This window comes from Bufo bufo, chromosome 8 (genome assembly GCF_905171765.1).
Source record: "Bufo bufo chromosome 8, aBufBuf1.1, whole genome shotgun sequence".
In the NCBI taxonomy this organism is placed as follows: Eukaryota; Metazoa; Chordata; class Amphibia; order Anura; family Bufonidae; genus Bufo; species Bufo bufo.
In genome coordinates, this window is record NC_053396.1 from 64,541,500 (window position 1) to 64,558,809 (window position 17,310).

Below are 17,310 nucleotides of genomic sequence, written 5' to 3' on the forward strand. Positions count from 1 at the left end.
TGCGCATGCGCCGAATACAGCCGCGCACGGCGCATGCGCGAGAATTCGTCCGTTGCGTCACACGGAGGATCGCATTCATCAGGAGATGGGCGGGCTGGAGGGACGCGCTGGGCGGTGGCTGTGTATGAAGGTAGACGGAGCCTCTAGGTGCTAATGACGCCCACATAGCACCTAGAGGCTCATTAGCATATTTATAAAAGTTATTTTTTTAGCAAAACGGCTGCCCAAAAAGCTCTTATATTAGGATGGTTGGCCAGAGCAGACACTAGCGGATCGCTAGTGTCTGAGAGCTAATTATGGCATACGAAGTGATAGAAACCCTTTAAGCAGTCGGGCGCTTACCATACTGTGAAAAAATGTCATATTACCGTATGACTATGTGATGTTCAACCTTTAACTCTATATAAGAGGTCTGTCCTTCTGATATTAACTAGTAGGGGACTTATATTGTTAGAATCATGTTGTTTTTCCATACTGAGATACGCAAGCTGTAAAATGTAGGGAGAGGAGAGAAAGAGTAAGTGAAAAGAGAAAAGAAATACTCTATTATACAGGGAGACAGAGCACAGAGACTGAGCAGACTGCATCTCCCAACTGTGCTCACTTCAGCATCACCGAGGCACATCCCTGCGGCAGAACCATCCACTTTTGGGTAGAGCAAAGAAGACAGGAAAAATAATTAGAAGAAGATTCATAAGGGAGAAGTGAAATAAGGCAGACAGAACCTGAATGGCACAGAAAAAGGGAACATGATGTGAGGGAAAGAACATAGAGGAGGCATGTACACTGATGCATGTTGTGTGGTATAGCTTGATAGAGGAAAGGGGTAGTGAGAAGCCTGAGCCAGGGAGGGAGTGAACTGTATGCAGTGGTGATATGAGGAGGGGTGTCAGCAGAGAGACGTATGTGCACAGAATAAAGCAGTGAGCTACACAGGGAGGGGACTGCAAATAGACCATTCCTGCCTGCTTGTTGGCTGCAGGGTGAGGGTGCAAGAAAGAGGGACAGCAGAAGGAGGTGGTGGTTGGAACCAGGGCTGAGAAACAGGTGAAAGAGGGAAGGTGGGCTGCAAACAAAGTGAATGTGACTGACAAGCAAATATATTAATGGGTGAAATACTGAGCAGGAAACTGGATATGGGTGAAATGAAATATCCTTAGAAAGGCAGGAGGCAAAAAAAAAAAAAACATGAGACAGAATGGGAGAGAGAGAGGGTGATAACATTGTGTGGTTAAATAGGGTAACGAGGAAAAGTGCGTGACAGAGAAATAAGAGATAGAGGGAAAAGGGATTGGAGGGTAGGAAGGAACTGAGAGGGAGGGAATGATGGTGCAGCCTGTAGACAGACAGAGGTGATGTAAATACCTGGAGGGGAAGAGAGGGAGCGAAGGAAAAAGGGTAGGAAAAGAGAAGACACGCTCCTGCTGCAGTATGATGGGGAACTCACCGCACAAACAGAGGAGCAAGAAGCATCACAGAATGCAGCCGGCAACAGGTACAAGTCTTCATCTTGCTCCATTCCCAACCTTACCCTCAAATCTGGATGTCAATGACTGTAGTTAAGCTGCCAATATCTTACTGACACGAGGTGGATTAATGCAGACTCTTGTGTGGAAAGCTATTTTAAATACTGTCGTAGGTGTGAAAATATGATACTGTAAAATGCTGCTGCTCTTGTAAACATTGTATTCTCATATGCTTTTCCCTATTGATTACCTTTATATTACAGCATGATCATGCAGCCTATGTACCATTTATGGAGGCCGCAGCATGACATGTTTAGAATTCTGCCTCCAGATGATGTGTGTCCACCTATACCCACTTAATTCATTGGCTTTACCTAATATAGCACAACTTCTAGATTACAAACAGGGCTACAGTGTATAAGCTCACTAATTCATTTCACTTGGCATTTAGTAGATTGGTTAGCATCGATTGATCTATTGTTTTGCAGTCAGCAGAAGAACATGCACAGCAACTGTTCACGCTAAAGCATAAGTTAAAGGGGTTTTCCCATCATATACAACGGGGGTATATCGCTAGGATATGCCCCCATTTTCTGATAGGTGTGGGTCCCACCTCTGAGACCCGCACCTACAAAGAGAACGGAGCGGGGAAATGTATGGAGGGCGCACTCACATGCGCAGCCGCCCTCCATTCATTTAAATGGGGCCGCTGAAAAGGGTTGAGCTATTTCCGTCGGACCCATAGAAATGAATGGGAACAGGGGCCGCGCCACAGCTGTCCCTGCTCCGTTTTCCTTGTAGGTGCACCTATCAGACAATAGGGGCATATTCTAGCGATATGCCCCCATTGTATATGATGGGAATACCCCTTTAAAGAAGCACTGCCACACAAAATGTTATTCTCTGACTTCTTAGAAAGGTACATGATGTAAACTGTAGTAAATGTAATTTTCATACCAGTGACTATATTTGTGAGTCATTCAGTCCCTTCTGATCCTCAGCTGTGTCCTGTGACCAACACTCTGACTTATGTGTGGACAGGAAGTCAGTTTCTCTATGTATTCCAATGGGAGCCTCTATGTCAGTCTCATAGGAATTAATAGAGGAGTATATGACTTCCTGTTCTGTGTCAGTTGGAGATAAGAGTGCTGGTCACATGACACAGCTAAGCATCAGAAGGGAGGTTATAACTCACAAATATAGTCACAGGTAGGAAAATTACCTTCACTACAATTTATACCATGTACATTTCTAACAGGCCAGAGAATAGGAGTACTACTTTAACAGAGGAGAAAACAGGCCCGTCTCATGTAGAAAATGGTCTAAATGTAAGACAGCTAGGAAGCTGTCTTACAAAGAAGCGGCAGTGGATCCGCCAAAGATATGTAGAGGTCGATGCCTCTTCATAACCCCGGTGGATCCACCGCCAGGTATAGGGCTTATTTAGACAGGTGTCTAAAACGCCAGTCTTAATAAATGTGCCCTTAATTTCATATATGCCGTAAAACAAACCAAGAATCTTTGTTCTCATACTTACTGCAGTCTTTTCGTTATACTTTTCCCCCACTCTTTGTTTGGCCACAAAATGGCTTTAAAAACTGAGCCAAAACTTTGTGAATGTGGCCTAAATTTTGCCATCTTCCATAAAGTTGTTACAAATTTTGTTAATCCATTATTCAATTATATCTGTGTCAGCCTTGGTGCCTAAGGCTTATAAAAATAAATTATTCTGGGCACCCACCATAAATGCATACTGAGGATCTTTATGTACACATTAAAGGGATTTTCCAGAGTTTTTATATTGGTGGCCTAACCTCAGCATTGGTCATCAATATGAGATCGGGGGGGGTGGGGTGTTAAAGAAGCCATGGTGCTCACTGGAGAGTGCTGCAGTCTCCAAGCAGAGCGTTGTTCATTTGATAGTGGCTGTGCATGGTATCCCAGCTCTGCCTCATTCAGTTGAATGGAACAAAGGCTACTTTATCACTAGCGTTTTGGGCGGATCCATCATGGATCAGCAAAAACTGATCCGTTACAATAATACAATCGCATGCATACTTCATGAACGGATCCGTTTGTATTATCTGTAACATTGCCAAGACATTGTGCCAGATTGTGTCAGAGAAAACGGATCCGTCCCCATTGACTTACACTGTGTGTCAGGACGGATCTATTTGGCTCAGTTTCGTCAAGCGGACAGCAAAACACTGCAGGCAGCGTTTTGGTGTCCACCTCCAGAGTGGAATGGAGACTGATCGGAAGCAAACTGATGCATTCTGAGCAGATCCTTTTCCATTCAGAATGCATTAGGGCAAAACTGATCCATTTTGGACCGCATGTGAGAGCTCATGACGGATCTCTCAAACGGAAAGCCAAAACGCAAGTGTGAAAGTAGCCTAAGCTGTGCCTAGGCCATATGCAGCGACCCACAGGGGAGGTGAGGATGGAAGGATTGGTAGTGGCTATAGTGATGGTAATAGTACTCACAGTTCACCGTGGCAGTCCTCAACCTGGCTCTCCCTGGGCCATGGCAGTAAATGGAGAGTGCACCCTTTCTTCCCTCAGGATACTCCCTAATTTCTGGGGCTCCTACCTGATGGCACTTGAGTTGCCCTTGATATTAAGTGATTGGCAGAGTGCAAGGCAGGAGTAAAGATACTGTTGGATGGATGATGGAGTCAGTAATCAGGCCTATTGGTTGAATTAAATTAAAGGGGTTGTCCCACAAAAAATATTCTACAGTTTTCAAACCACCACCTGGATCTGAATACTTTTGTAATTGCATGTAATTAAAATCTTTGTATAGCCACTGAGCTATCCAATTAAATGTATCTGTATAGCGCCACCTGCAGTTAGTTTTTTTTATTTCTTTGTCCTGCTCACTGAGAAGGCCGCACATGCTCAGTTTTATCATTCAACGGCCTCCTGAGCTGTGATAGGGAGAGAGCTCCAGCAAAAAGACACCCCTCCTGAGCTGTCAGCTTGATATAAATCTAGCAGAGCAATGAATGGGGTAATCTCTGGATTCATGTGAGGTACAGGACTGGTTGTAGCTTGGTTAGAAAGAGACTGTCATGTACTATATCATGTCTGATTTTTTTTTTTTTTACAATAATCATGAGGTAACCCCTTTAAGTCTTTCATTACTAAATAAATGGGAATAGTATTACATATAGCAGAAAAAGGCACACAGTATAGTCTCCTCCCAAGAACTGTGTATGGGCAGCAACAATGATGGTAGCAGTAGTTTCTGACTTTCCTTCTAAGGACACTTTGTAGTCTTTCCAAATCATTATAGACATGCTATTCCATTCTGCAGTTTCCAGGATGAGGGGTGCAGAATTTAGATCCAGGTGGCAAATCTGTCTCAAATTGGGGCTAGTGCTGAAAGCAATTAACCCTTTCTACAGCAGTAAAGTCTCGACATAAATGAGTGACTACCTGGCTGTCATTATCTTGCATGACCTTTAGGGTGGTGGCCGGGCCTGTGCTGTGGACCGCAAATTGCGGTCCGCAATGCACGGGCACCGACCGCGGGGCAGCCGCATGCGGATCATGGACCCATTCACTTAAAAGGGGTCTGTGATCTGCAACCGACGGTCCGCACTGCAAAAAAGTAGTGCATGCACAGTTTTTTTGTGGTGCGGAGGCACGGCCAGAAACACCACGGAAGCACTCCGTAGTGCTTCCATGGGGTTCCGATCCGTGCTTCCCCACCGCATCTCCGGGTTTGCGGACCCATTCAAGTGCGGGCCACAATACGGCCACGGAGGGTCAATGGCCGTGTGCATGAGCCCTTATGGTTCTGAACCTTTTAAGATGGCTGGTCTTCTTCTTTAAGGGGTACAGTGATGGCAGAATTGCTTCTTTGGCAGCTGTAGTCTTAGAGAGACCTTTTCGAAAACCTTCCAAGACACCTGATATACCTATTTGCCAACTTTGGTGTCCAATGGTTCAGGCGTTTGGCTGTGAATACAGAACAGACAATAGACAGAAATTCATTTTTATATATAAGTGATATGTACCAGTACAGTATACGTGCGTGTCTGTGTATATATATATATTGTGGGGATTTGCTCTGGTAGTTGGGATAAGCGGGTGGCAAAGTACAAGTTCGTAATTCAAATGTCCGTGTTTATTCACACATGAGGTCAAACAAAAAAACACTCTTTGCAGGGTTGGTGTTTGTACACACCAAGTAGAAAGTTTGTGCATAACAAAAATTGTCACCTTGTCGGCGGTTCTGCCTCCAGCAGTCCAAATGCAGGCTTTAGGTGGCCTGCTCTCCCAACACACAGGTCTCAGCTTTTCAGCCCAGCACAGGACTCAGTTCCCACACCAGCTGGAACGTGGGGAGTAGTAACCCAGACAGCACTTTGACTACTCCCAGTACTAGCCGTCCCAGAGCAGCTATACAGCCATACTGAAATAGCAAAGTGTCAATCAGCATTAGCTGCCATTGACACCTGAAAATACTGACTCTTACTTCACCGAGGCCAGGAACTTTGGTGACACATACCTTCCATCAACGACGAACCCTTGCGCCTTCCTACGACGGACCCTTGCAGTTTCTGACAGTTTGTGCAGAAATTCTTTGGTTATGCAAACCGATTGTTGCTGCAGCTGTCCGGGTGGCTGGTCTCAGACCATCATGGAGGTGAACATGCTGGATGTGGAGGTCCTGGGTTGGTGTGGTTACACGTGGTCTGCGGTTGTGAGGCCGGTTGGGCCAAATTCTCTGAAACACCTTTGGAGATGCCTTATGATAGAGAAATGAACATTCATTGTACGGGCAACAGCTCTGGTAGAAATTCCTGCAGTCAGCATGCCAACTGCACGCGCCCTCAAACGTTGCGACATTTGTGGCATTGTGCTGTGTGATCAAACTGCACATTTCAGAGTTGTCTGTGGGAAGTCTAAGGCACACATGTGCAATATTTATGCTGTTTAATCATCACCTTGATATGCCACACCCTTGAGGTGGGATGGATTATCTCGTCAAAGGAGAAGTGCTCACTAGCACAGATTTAGACAGATTTGTGAACAATATTTGAGAGTAATGGGTCTTTTGTGCATGTAGAAAATGTTTCAGATCTTTGAGTTCAGCTCATGCAAAATGGGAGCAAAACCGAAAGAATTGCGTTTATATTTTTGTTCAGTGTGTGTGTGTAGATATATACACACACACACTGCTTGAGGAAGGCTCCTGTATAGAGCTGAAAAGTCGCATGACCTTTGTAGGTAAATAAAGTATTTTGCTATTTTTTATCTCTTGGAGTGCTGCCCATTTCTACATATATATATATATATATATATATATATATATATATGCACTCACCTAAAGAATTATTAGGAACACCTGTTCTATTTCTCATTAATGCAATTATCTAGTCAACCAATCACATGGCAGTTGCTTCAATGCATTTAGGGGTGTGGTCCAGGTCAAGACAATCTCCTGAACTCCAAACTGAATGTCAGAATGGGAAAGAAAGGTGATTTAAGCAATTTTGAGCGTGGCATGGTTGTTGGTGCCAGACGGGCCGGTCTGAGTATTTCACAATCTGCTCAGTTACTGGGATTTTCACGCACAACCATTTCTAGGGTTTACAAAGAATGGTGTGAAAAGGGAAAAACATCCAGTATGCGGCAGTCCTGTGGGCGAAAATGCCTTGTGGATGCTAGAGGTCAGAGGAGAATGGGCCGACTGATTCAAGCTGATAGAAGAGCAATGTTGACTGAAATAATCACTCGTTACAACCGAGGTATGCAGCAAAGCATTTGTGAAGCCACAACACGCACAACCTTGAGGCGGATGGTCTACAACAGCAGAAGACCCCACCGGGTACCACTCATCTCCACTACAAATAGGAAAAAGAGGCTACAATTTGCACAAGCTCACCAAAATTGGACTGTTGAAGACTGGAAAAATGTTGCCTGGTCTGATGAGTCTCGATTTCTGTTGAGACATTCAAATGGTAGAGTCCAAATTTGGCGTAAACAGAATGAGAACATGTATCCATCATGCCTTGTTACCACTGTGCAGGCTGGTGGTGGTGGTGTAATGGTGTGGGGGATGTTTTCTGGGCACACTTTAGGCCCCTTAGTGCCAATTGGGCATCGTTTAAATGCCACGGGCTACCTGAGCATTGTTTCTGACCATGTCCATCCCTTCATGACCACCATGTACCCATCCTCTGATGGCTACTTCCAGCAGGATAATGCACCATGTCACAAAGCTCAAATCATTTCAAATTGGTTTCTTGAACATGACAATGAGTTCACTGTACTAAAATGGCCCCCACAGTCACCAGATCTCAACCCAATAGAGCATCTTTGGGATGTGGTGGAACTGGAGCTTCGTGCCCTGGATGTGCATCCCTCAAATCTCCATCAACTGCAAGATGCTATCCTATCAATATGGGCCAACATTTCTAAAGAATGCTATCAGCACCTTGTGGAATCAATGCCACGTAGAATTAAGGCAGTTCTGAAGGCAAAGAAGGCAAAGAATTATTAGGAACACCATACTAATACGGTGTTGGACCCCCTTTTGCCTTCAGAACAGTCCAATTTTGGTGAGCTTGTGCAAATTGTAGCCTCTTTTTCCTATTTGTAGTGGAGATGAGTGGTACCCGGTGGGGTCTTCTGCTGTTGTAGCCCATCCGCCTCAAGGTTGTGCATGTTGTGGCTTCACAAATGCTTTGCTGCATACCTCGGTTGTAACGAGTGGTTATTTCAGTCAACGTTGCTCTTCTATCAGCTTGAATCAGTCAGCCCATTCTCCTCTGACCTCTAGCATCCACAAGGCATTTTTGCCCACAGGACTGCCGCATACTGGATGTTTTTCCCTTTTCACACCATTCTTTGTAAACCCTAGAAATGGTTGTGCATGAAAATCCCAGTAACTGAGCAGATTGTGAAATACTCAGACCGGCCCGTCTGGCACCAACAACCATGCCACAATCAAAATTGCTTAAATCACCTTTCTTTCCCATTCTGACATTCAGTTTGGAGTTCAGGAGATTGTCTTGACCAGGACCACACCCCTAAATGCATTGAAGCAACTGCCATGTGATTGGTTGACTAGATAATTGCATTAATCAGAAATAGAACAGGTGTTCCTAATAATTCTTTAGGTGAGTGTATATATACCTGTATACCAGAAAAGCAATTTCTTTGTTACCTTGCCTTACAAAAAGCGTAATATAGAGCGATCAAATATCATATGTACCCCAAAATAGTATCAATGTCACCTAATCCCGTAGTTTCCAAAACGGGGTCACTTTTTGGGAGTTTCAACTGTAGGGGGAGCTTGAAATGGGACATGTCTGAAAACCATTAAAAACCATTCCAGCAAAATCTGCCTTCCAAAAACCATGCGGCGCTCATTTCCTTTAGGGCCCTGCCGTGTGCCCTTACATCAGTTTACCATTACATATGGGGTGTTTCTGTAAACTGCAGAATCAGGGTAATAGATATTGAGTTTTGTTTGGTTGTTACCTCTTCCTGTTTTACAGGAAAAAAATTATTAAAATGGAAAATCTGCCAAAAAAGTTTCATCTCCATTTTTCTTTAATTCTTGTGGAATTAAAGGGTTAACAAAGTTTGTAAATTTAGTTTTGAATAACTTAAGGGGTATAGTTTACAAAATGGAATCATTTATGGGTGGTTTCTACTATGTAAGCCCCACAAAGTGACATCATAACTGAACTGGTCCTTAACCACTTCAGCCCCCCTAGCTTAAACCCCCTTAATGACCAGACCACTTTTTACAATTCTGCACTACACTACTTTCACGGTTTATTGCTCGGTCATACAACTTACCACCCAAATTAATTTTACCTCCTTTTCTTCTCACTAATACAGCTTTCATTTGGTGGTATTTCATTGCTGCTGACATTTTTACTTTTTTTGTTATAATTGAAATTGTTCTAAATTTTTGCAAAAAATAATGACATATTTCACTTTCTGTTGTAAAATTTTTCAAATATAACTACATTTCTATATAAATTTTTCTCTAAATTTATTGTTCTACATGTCTTTGATAAAAAAAAAATGCAATAAGTGTATATTTATTGGTTTGGGTAAAAGTTATAGCGTTTACAAACTATGGTGCAAAAATGTGAATTTCCGCATTTTGAAGCAGCTCTGACTTTCTGAGCACCTGTCATGTTTCCTGAGGTTCTACAATGCCCAGACAGTAGAAACACCCCACAAATGACCCCATTTCGGAAAGTAGACACCCTAAAGTATTCGATGATGGGCATAGTGAGTTCATGGAAGTTTTTATTTTTTGTCACAAGTTAGCGGAAAATTATTATTATTTTTTTTCTTACAAAGTCTCATATTCCACTAACTTGTGACAAAAAATAAAATTTTACATGAACTCGCCATACCCCTCACGAAATACCTTGGGGTGTCTTCTTTCCAAAATGGGGTCACTTGTGGAGTATTTTTACTGCCCTGGCATTTTAGGGGACCTAAAGCGTGAGAAGTAGTTTGCAATCCAAATGCGTAAAAAATGCCCTGTGAAATCGTAAAGATTCTCATTGGAATTTGGGCCCCTTTGCGCACCTAGGCTGCAAAAAAGTGTCACACATGTGGTATCGCCGTACTCAAGAGAAGTAGGGCAATGTGTTTTGGGGTGTATTTTTACAAATACCCATGCTGGGTGAGAGAAATATCTCTGTAAAAGACAACTTTTCCAATTTTTTTATACAAAGTTGTCATTTTACAGAGATATTTCTCTCACCAAGCATGGGTATATGTAAAAATACACCCCAAAACACATTGCCCAACTTCTCCTGAGTACGGCGATACCACATGTGTTACACTTTTTTGCAGCCTAGGTGGGCAAAGGGGGCCACATTCCAAAGAGCACCTTTCGGATTTCACCGGCCATTTTTTACAGATTTTGATTTAAAACTACTTACCACACATTTGGGCCCCTAAAAAGCCAGGGCAGTATAAATACCCCACATGTGACACCATTTTGGAAAGAAGACACCCCAAGGTATTCCGTGAGGGGCATGGCGAGTTCATAGAAGTTTATTTTTTTTGGCACAAGTTAGAGGAAATTGATTTATTTTTTGTTTTTTTCTCACAAAGTCTCTCTTTCCGCTAACTTGTGACAAAAAATAAAATTTTACATGAACTCGCCATGCCCCTCACAAAATACCTTGGGGTGTCTTCTTTCCAAAATGGGGTCACATGTGGGGTATTTATACTTCCCTGGCATTTTAGGGGCCCTAAAGCGTGAGAAGAAGTCTGGAATATAAATGTCTAAAACTTTTTTACGCATTTGGATTCCATGAGGGGTATGGTGAGTTCATGTGAGATTTTATTTTTTGTCACAAGTTAGTGGAATATGAGACTTTGTAAGAAAAAAAATAAAAATAAATCAATTTCCGCTAACTTGTGGCAAAAAAAAAATAATCTATGAACTCGCCATGCCCCTCAAAAGTGATCTTTTTATAGCGCCGCAGCGATTTTACGGTGTTTTTGCAGTGATCAGAAAAATTAAATTTCTGTCACTGCGGTGGGGCGGACTGAACGCAAGTGTGCGCACAAGATCAGGCCTGATCGGGCGAACACTGCATTTTTTGTAGAGCCTATAGAACATGTCCTATTCTTGTCCGCAATTGCGGACAAGAAAAGGCATTTTCTATATAGTTCTGGCAATGTGCGGAACCGCAAAATGCGGAAAGCACATTGCCGGTGTCCGTGTTTTGCGGATCCGCGGTGTCCGTGTTTTGCGGATCCGTGGATCCGCGGATCCGCAAAACACATACGGACGTCTGAATGGAGCCTTACAGGGGGGTGATCAATGACAGGGGGGTGATCAGGGAGTCTATATGGGGTGATATGGGGTTAAAAAGTGACAGGGGACGGGGGTGTAGTGTAGTGTGGTGATTGGTGCTACTTTACAGAGCTGCCTGTGTTCTCTGGTGGTCGATCCAAGCAAAAGGGACCACCAGAGGACCAGGTAGCAGGTATATCAGACGCTGTTAACAAAACAGCATCTGATATACCTTTCAGGGGTTAAAAAAATCGCATCCACTCGTTTACCTTCCGATCCTGTGAACGCGCGCTCCTGTGTGCGCGCGTTCACAGGAAATCTTGCGTCTCGCGAGATGACGCGCCAATGCGTCGAAGAGGAACAAAACGACCGCCCGCAGGCTCACCTAGGTGAGCTGCTGCCTGCAGGAGTGAAAGGGGGTGCTGGGGCTCTAAGCTTTGGGGGGGGGGGGGGGGAGTCTGCTGAGCTAGCCCCCATATATGGCAAAAAAATTATTGTTCGGGGGGGAGGGGGGCTTGGAGGGTGACACCATTTTCTACCGCATCGGTTGACACCAGCCCTAGCAACGCCACTGCCTGCCATCGGGTCCTTGTCTTATCGGGCGGGCGCAGCTATGGCGCTGGGCTTTCTGTCCCAGTTTCCAGCGCCGTACATGTACTGCGGTGGTATCCTATGAGTTAAGGATAGTAAGTGTGTTGGTATGTGTGTAGCAGTACTGTGTGGGTATATCATAACTGTATGTGTGTATAGTACTGTATAGCCGTGTGTGTAGCAGAGCTGTATCTGTGTGTAGCAGAGCACTGTGTGTAACAGAACTGTGTGTGTGTGTGATTAAAAATAAGCTAGCAGCACAAGACGCATGGCAGAACACAACAGAGCAATGACAGGAGACATATTTATTTGGATAGGTACATTTAATGAGGTGACCGCAATCACCATTGCAGGTTGTTACAACGGTCAGCAGAGGACACAGTCAGAGTTACAGGACATGACAAAAAACCCTCTATGCCACAACCTAAAGTTACTGACCTTGACCCCTTCAATTTAGTAAATATCAGCCAACCACATTCCCTTCAAAGAAGATCTAGGGTACGGTATATAATATATATATATATATATATAAATGAGTTTCTGTCTGTCTCTGTCAGTCTAGACGTCTGTCTGTCTGGACGTTCTTTATGCGCGACCAGACGACTGGACCGATCTTCACTAGAGTTGAGCGAACACCTGGATGTTCGGGTTCGAGAAGTTCGGCCGAACTTCCCGGAAATGTTCGGGTTCGGGATCCGAACCCGATCCGAACTTCGTCCCGAACCCGAACCCCATTGAAGTCAATGGGGACCCGAACTTTTGGGCACTAAAAAGGCTGTAAAACAGCCCAGGAAAGAGCTAGAGGGCTGCAAAAGGCAGCAACATGTAGGTAAATCCCCTGCAAACAAATGTGGATAGGGAAATGAATTAAAATAAAAATTAAAAAAATAAAAATGAACCAATATCAATTGGACAGAGGTCCCATAGCAGAGAATCTGGCTTCACGTCAGCAGAGAATCAGTCTCTTCATGCCATAGCAAAGAATCTGGCTTCATGTCAGCAGAGAATCAGTTTCTTCATGCCATAGCAGAGAATCTGGCTTCATGTCAGCGCAGAATCAGTCTTCATGTCATAGCAGAGAATCAGGCTTCACGTCACCCACCACTGGAACAGGCCAAAAATAATCAGACTGTCGATGGTCTTTTTGGGATAGATTTCAAGTAGGCCTCAAATACCAGAAACTAGTTATTTTGAGAATGGCAAATTTGGGAATGGTTTTTCAACCCAGAAAAAAAAGTGTGCTTTTACGGTCACTACAAATAACTTGACCAGCTAAAACAGTACAGATTTGGTTAAATAGAGATGTGAGGCCTGTTTTTTTTTGCGCTGTGTGACAGGTATAGGTTTAATCACAGAATCAGACTTCTATGGATGTGTTTCTAGAGCGTAATAATATTACAGGCTATAGCTACTAGAGAGGGGTCGTTGATCCAGGGAGTTATTCTGATTGCATGATTGGAGTCGGGAAGGAATTTTTTATTCCCCTAAAGTGGAGAAAATTGGCTTCTACCTCACAGGGTTTTTTGCCTTCCTCTGGATCAACTTGCAGGATAACAGGCCGAACTGGATGGACAAATGTCTTTTTTCGGCCTTATGTACTATGTTACTATGTTACTATCTGCACGCTAGCGTGTGTCTTAGGTTTTTCTGAATGACACTATCACTAGCTTCAATGTAAGATATTATTTTTGGGATAGATTTCAAGTAGGCCTCAAATACCAGAAACTAGTTATTTTGAGAATGGCAAATTTGGGAATGGTTTTTCAACCCAGAAAAAAAAGTGTGCTTTTACGGTCACTACAAATAACTTGACCAGCTAAAACAGTACAGATTTGGTTAAATAGAGATGTGAGGCCTGTTTTTTTTTGCGCTGTGTGACAGGTATAGGTTTAATCACAGAATCAGACTTCTATCTGCACGCTAGCGTGTGTCTTAGGTTTTTCTGAATGACACTATCACTAGCTTCAATGTAAGATATTCTTTTTGGGATAGATTTCAAGTAGGCCTCAAATACCAGAAACTAGTTATTTTGAGAATGGCAAATTTGGGAATCGTTTTTCAACCCAGAAAAAAAAGTGTGCTTTTACGGTCACTACAAATAACTTGACCAGCTAAAACAGTACAGATTTGGTTGAATAGAAATGTCAGGTCTATTTTTTAGGCGCTGGGTGACAGGCTCAACTTGCCCCTGATGTAATATATGGCCAAAAAATAACCACACTGTTGATGGTTAAATGCACTTGGGTGACACAGGCTCAGCCTGCACCAGATGTAGTATATGGCCAAAAAATAATCAGACTGTCGATGGTTAAATGCACTTCGGTGACACAGGCTCAGCCTGCAGCTGATGTAGGATATAGCACAAAATAACCACACTATCGATGGTTAAATACACTTGGTGATAGCTTTTGCTGGCGCACCACAAGTCACAAAATGGCCGCCGATCACCCCAGAAAAAAAGTGATCTAAAAACGCTCTGGGCAGCCTCAAAAAAGTGAGCAAGTCAATAATAGCACTTCAATGATCCACAGCTGCAGATCGATCACAGAATGAAGTCTTTTGGAGGAGTTAATCTGCCTAATCTCGCCCTAACGTCGCAGCTGCAACCTCTCCCTATACTGATCATAGCAGAGTGACGTGCGGCGCTACGTGACTCCAGCTTAAATAGAGGCTGGGTCACATGCTGCACTGGCCAATCACAGCCATGCCAATAGTAGGCATGGCTGTGATGGCCTCTTGGGGCAAGTAGTATGACGCTTGTTGATTGGCTGCTTTGCAGCCTTTCAAAAAGCGCCAAGAAAGCGCCGAACACCGTACCCGAACCCGGACTTTTACGAAAATGTTCGGGTTCGGGTCCGTGTCACGGACACCCCAAAATTCGGTACGAACCCGAACTATACAGTTCGGGTTCGCTCATCCCTAATCTTCACCAAATTTGGCACACAAGTACATCAGGTGTCCGGAAAGGTTTTAGAACGGGTCTCCGCTCTCTAGGACTTACCTTTCCTGAGATATTCCCAAAAAATTACCCACATTAGCCAATACAAGCCTGCAAGTCTTTCTCATCAAATCCCAACTGCCATAAACACAGTTTTACTCCAGGCTTCCATAACAACCCAGCCATTTTTCTTTACTGCTTAAAGGGGCGGGCACTGTGGAGGTGACTGTTTTTAAAGGGGCGGGAAGAGTGGAGGTCACTGTTATTAAATGGGCGGGCACTGTGGAGGTCACTGTTATTAAAGGGGCGGGCGCTATGAAGGTCCCTGTTAAAGGGGCGGGGACTGTGAAAGTCACTGTTAAATGGGAGGTCACTGTGAAAGTCACTGTTAAAGGGGCAGTCACTGTTTAAGGGGCGGCCACTGTGAAAGTCACTGTTAAAGGGGAGGTCACTGTGAAAGTCACTGTTAAAGGGGCGGTTACTGTTAAAGGGGCAGTCACTGTGAAAGTCACTGTTAAAGGGGCAGTCATTCTGAAAGTCACTGTTAAAGGGGCGGTCACTGTTAAAGAGGCAGCCACTGTGAAAGTCACTGTTAAAGGGGTGGTCACTGTGAAAGTCACTTTTAAAGGGGTGGTCACTGTGAAAGTCACTGTTAAAGGTGCGGTTACTGTGAAAGTCACTGTTAAAGGGGCAGTCACTGTGAAAGTCACTGTTAAAGGTGCGGTTACTGTGAAAGTCACTGTTAAAGGGCGGACACTGTTAAAGGGGAGATCACTGTAAAGGTCACTGTTAAAGGGGCGGTCACTGTAAAAAAGTCACTTTTAAAGGGGCGGGCACTGTGGAGGTCTCTGTTAAAGGGGCGAGCACTGTGGAAATCACTGCTAAAGGGGTGGGCACTGAAGGTCACTGTTAAAGGGGTGGTCAATGCTAAAGGGGCGGTCACTGTTAAATAGGCGGGCACTGTGGAGGTCGCTGTTAAAGGGGCAGGCACTGTTAAAGGGGCAGGCACTGTTAAAGGGGCGGGCACTGTGAAGGTCATTGTTAATGGGGCGGCCCCTGTGGAGTTCAATGTTAAAGAGATGGGCACTGTAGAGGTCACTGTTATGGGGAAACTGTCGATATATTTGTACGACACACGGAAACATAAAATAAAATTGATGAAATATACCAATGCAAAGCCGGGTCCTTCTGCTAATATATATATATATATATATATATATATATACATTTATATATATACAGTGAGGAACAGAAGTATTTGAACACACAGCGATTTTGCAAGTTCTCCCACTTAGAAATCATGGAGGGGTCTGAAATTCACATTGTAGGTGCATTCCCTCTCTGAGAGACAGAATAAAAAAAATAAATCAGGAAATCACATTGTATGATTTTTAAAGAATTTATTTGTCTTGCACTGCTGGACATAAGTATTTGAACACCTGAGAAAATTGGTGTTAAGCCTTTGTTTGCAATTACAGAGGTCAAATGTTTCCTGTAGCTCTTGACCAGGTTTGCACACACTGCAACAGGGATTTTGGCCCACTCCTTCACACAGATCTTCTCTAGATCTGTCAGGTTTCGGGGGTTTCGATGAGCAACATGGAGTTTCAGCTCCCTCCAAAGACGTTCTATTGGATTTTGGTCTGGAGACTGGTTAGGCCATTCCAGAACCTTGATATGTTTCTTGCGGAGCCACTCCTTGGTTATCCTGGCTGTGTGCTTCGGGTCGTTGTCATGTTGGAAGACCCAGCCCCGACCCATCTTCAATGCTTTGACTGAGGGAAGGAGGTTGTTGCTCAAAATCTCACAATAAATTGCCCCATTTATCCTCTCCTTAATACAGTGCAGTCATCCTGTACCTTCACAGAAAAGCACCCCCAAAGCATGATGTTACCACCCCCATGCTTCACAGCAGGGGTGGTGTTCTTGGGATGCAACTCATCCTTCTTTTTCCTCCAAACACGACGAGTGAAGTTTAGACCAAAAAGTTCTACTTTGGTCTCATCTGACCACATGACTTTCTCCCATGCCTCCTCTGGATCATCCAGATGGTCATTGGAAAACTTCAGACGGGCCTGGACATGTGATGACTTAAGCAGGGGAACCTTCCGTGCAATGCATGATTTGTAACCATGATGGCATAGCGTTCTACCAACAGTGACCTTTGAAACTGTGGTCCCAACTCTCTTTATGTCATTGACCAGCTCCTCCCTTGTAGTTCTGGGCTGATTCCTCACCTTTCTTATCATCAGTAATACCCCACGAGGTGAGATCTTGCATGGAGCCCCAGTCCGAGGGAGACTGACAGTCGTCTTTAGCCTCTTCCATTTTCTAACAATTGCTCCAACAGTTGATCTATTTTCACCAAGCTGCTTGGCAATTGCCCCGTAGCCTTTTCCAGCCTTGTGGAGGTCCACAATTTTGTCTCTGGTGTCTTTTGACAGCTCTTTGGTCTTGCCCATGGTAGTAGTTGGCGTCTGACTGACTGTGGGGTGGACAGGTGTCTTTAAAGAGCT

At 44.0% G+C, this 17,310-nt stretch overlaps 1 protein-coding gene across 1 annotated transcript in view; it reads left to right on the forward strand.

The window, feature by feature from the left end:
• The first annotated feature begins 1,039 nt into the window (after positions 1–1,039).
• Positions 1,040–17,310, forward strand: part of NHSL2 (NHS like 2) — a 911,944-nt gene continuing 895,673 nt past the window's right edge. Inside the window, exon 1 of the mRNA XM_040442508.1 lies at positions 1,040–1,495. Coding sequence (XP_040298442.1) covers positions 1,432–1,495 — 64 coding nt within the window. The 5' untranslated portion in view covers positions 1,040–1,431. The remainder of the gene's footprint in view (positions 1,496–17,310) is intronic.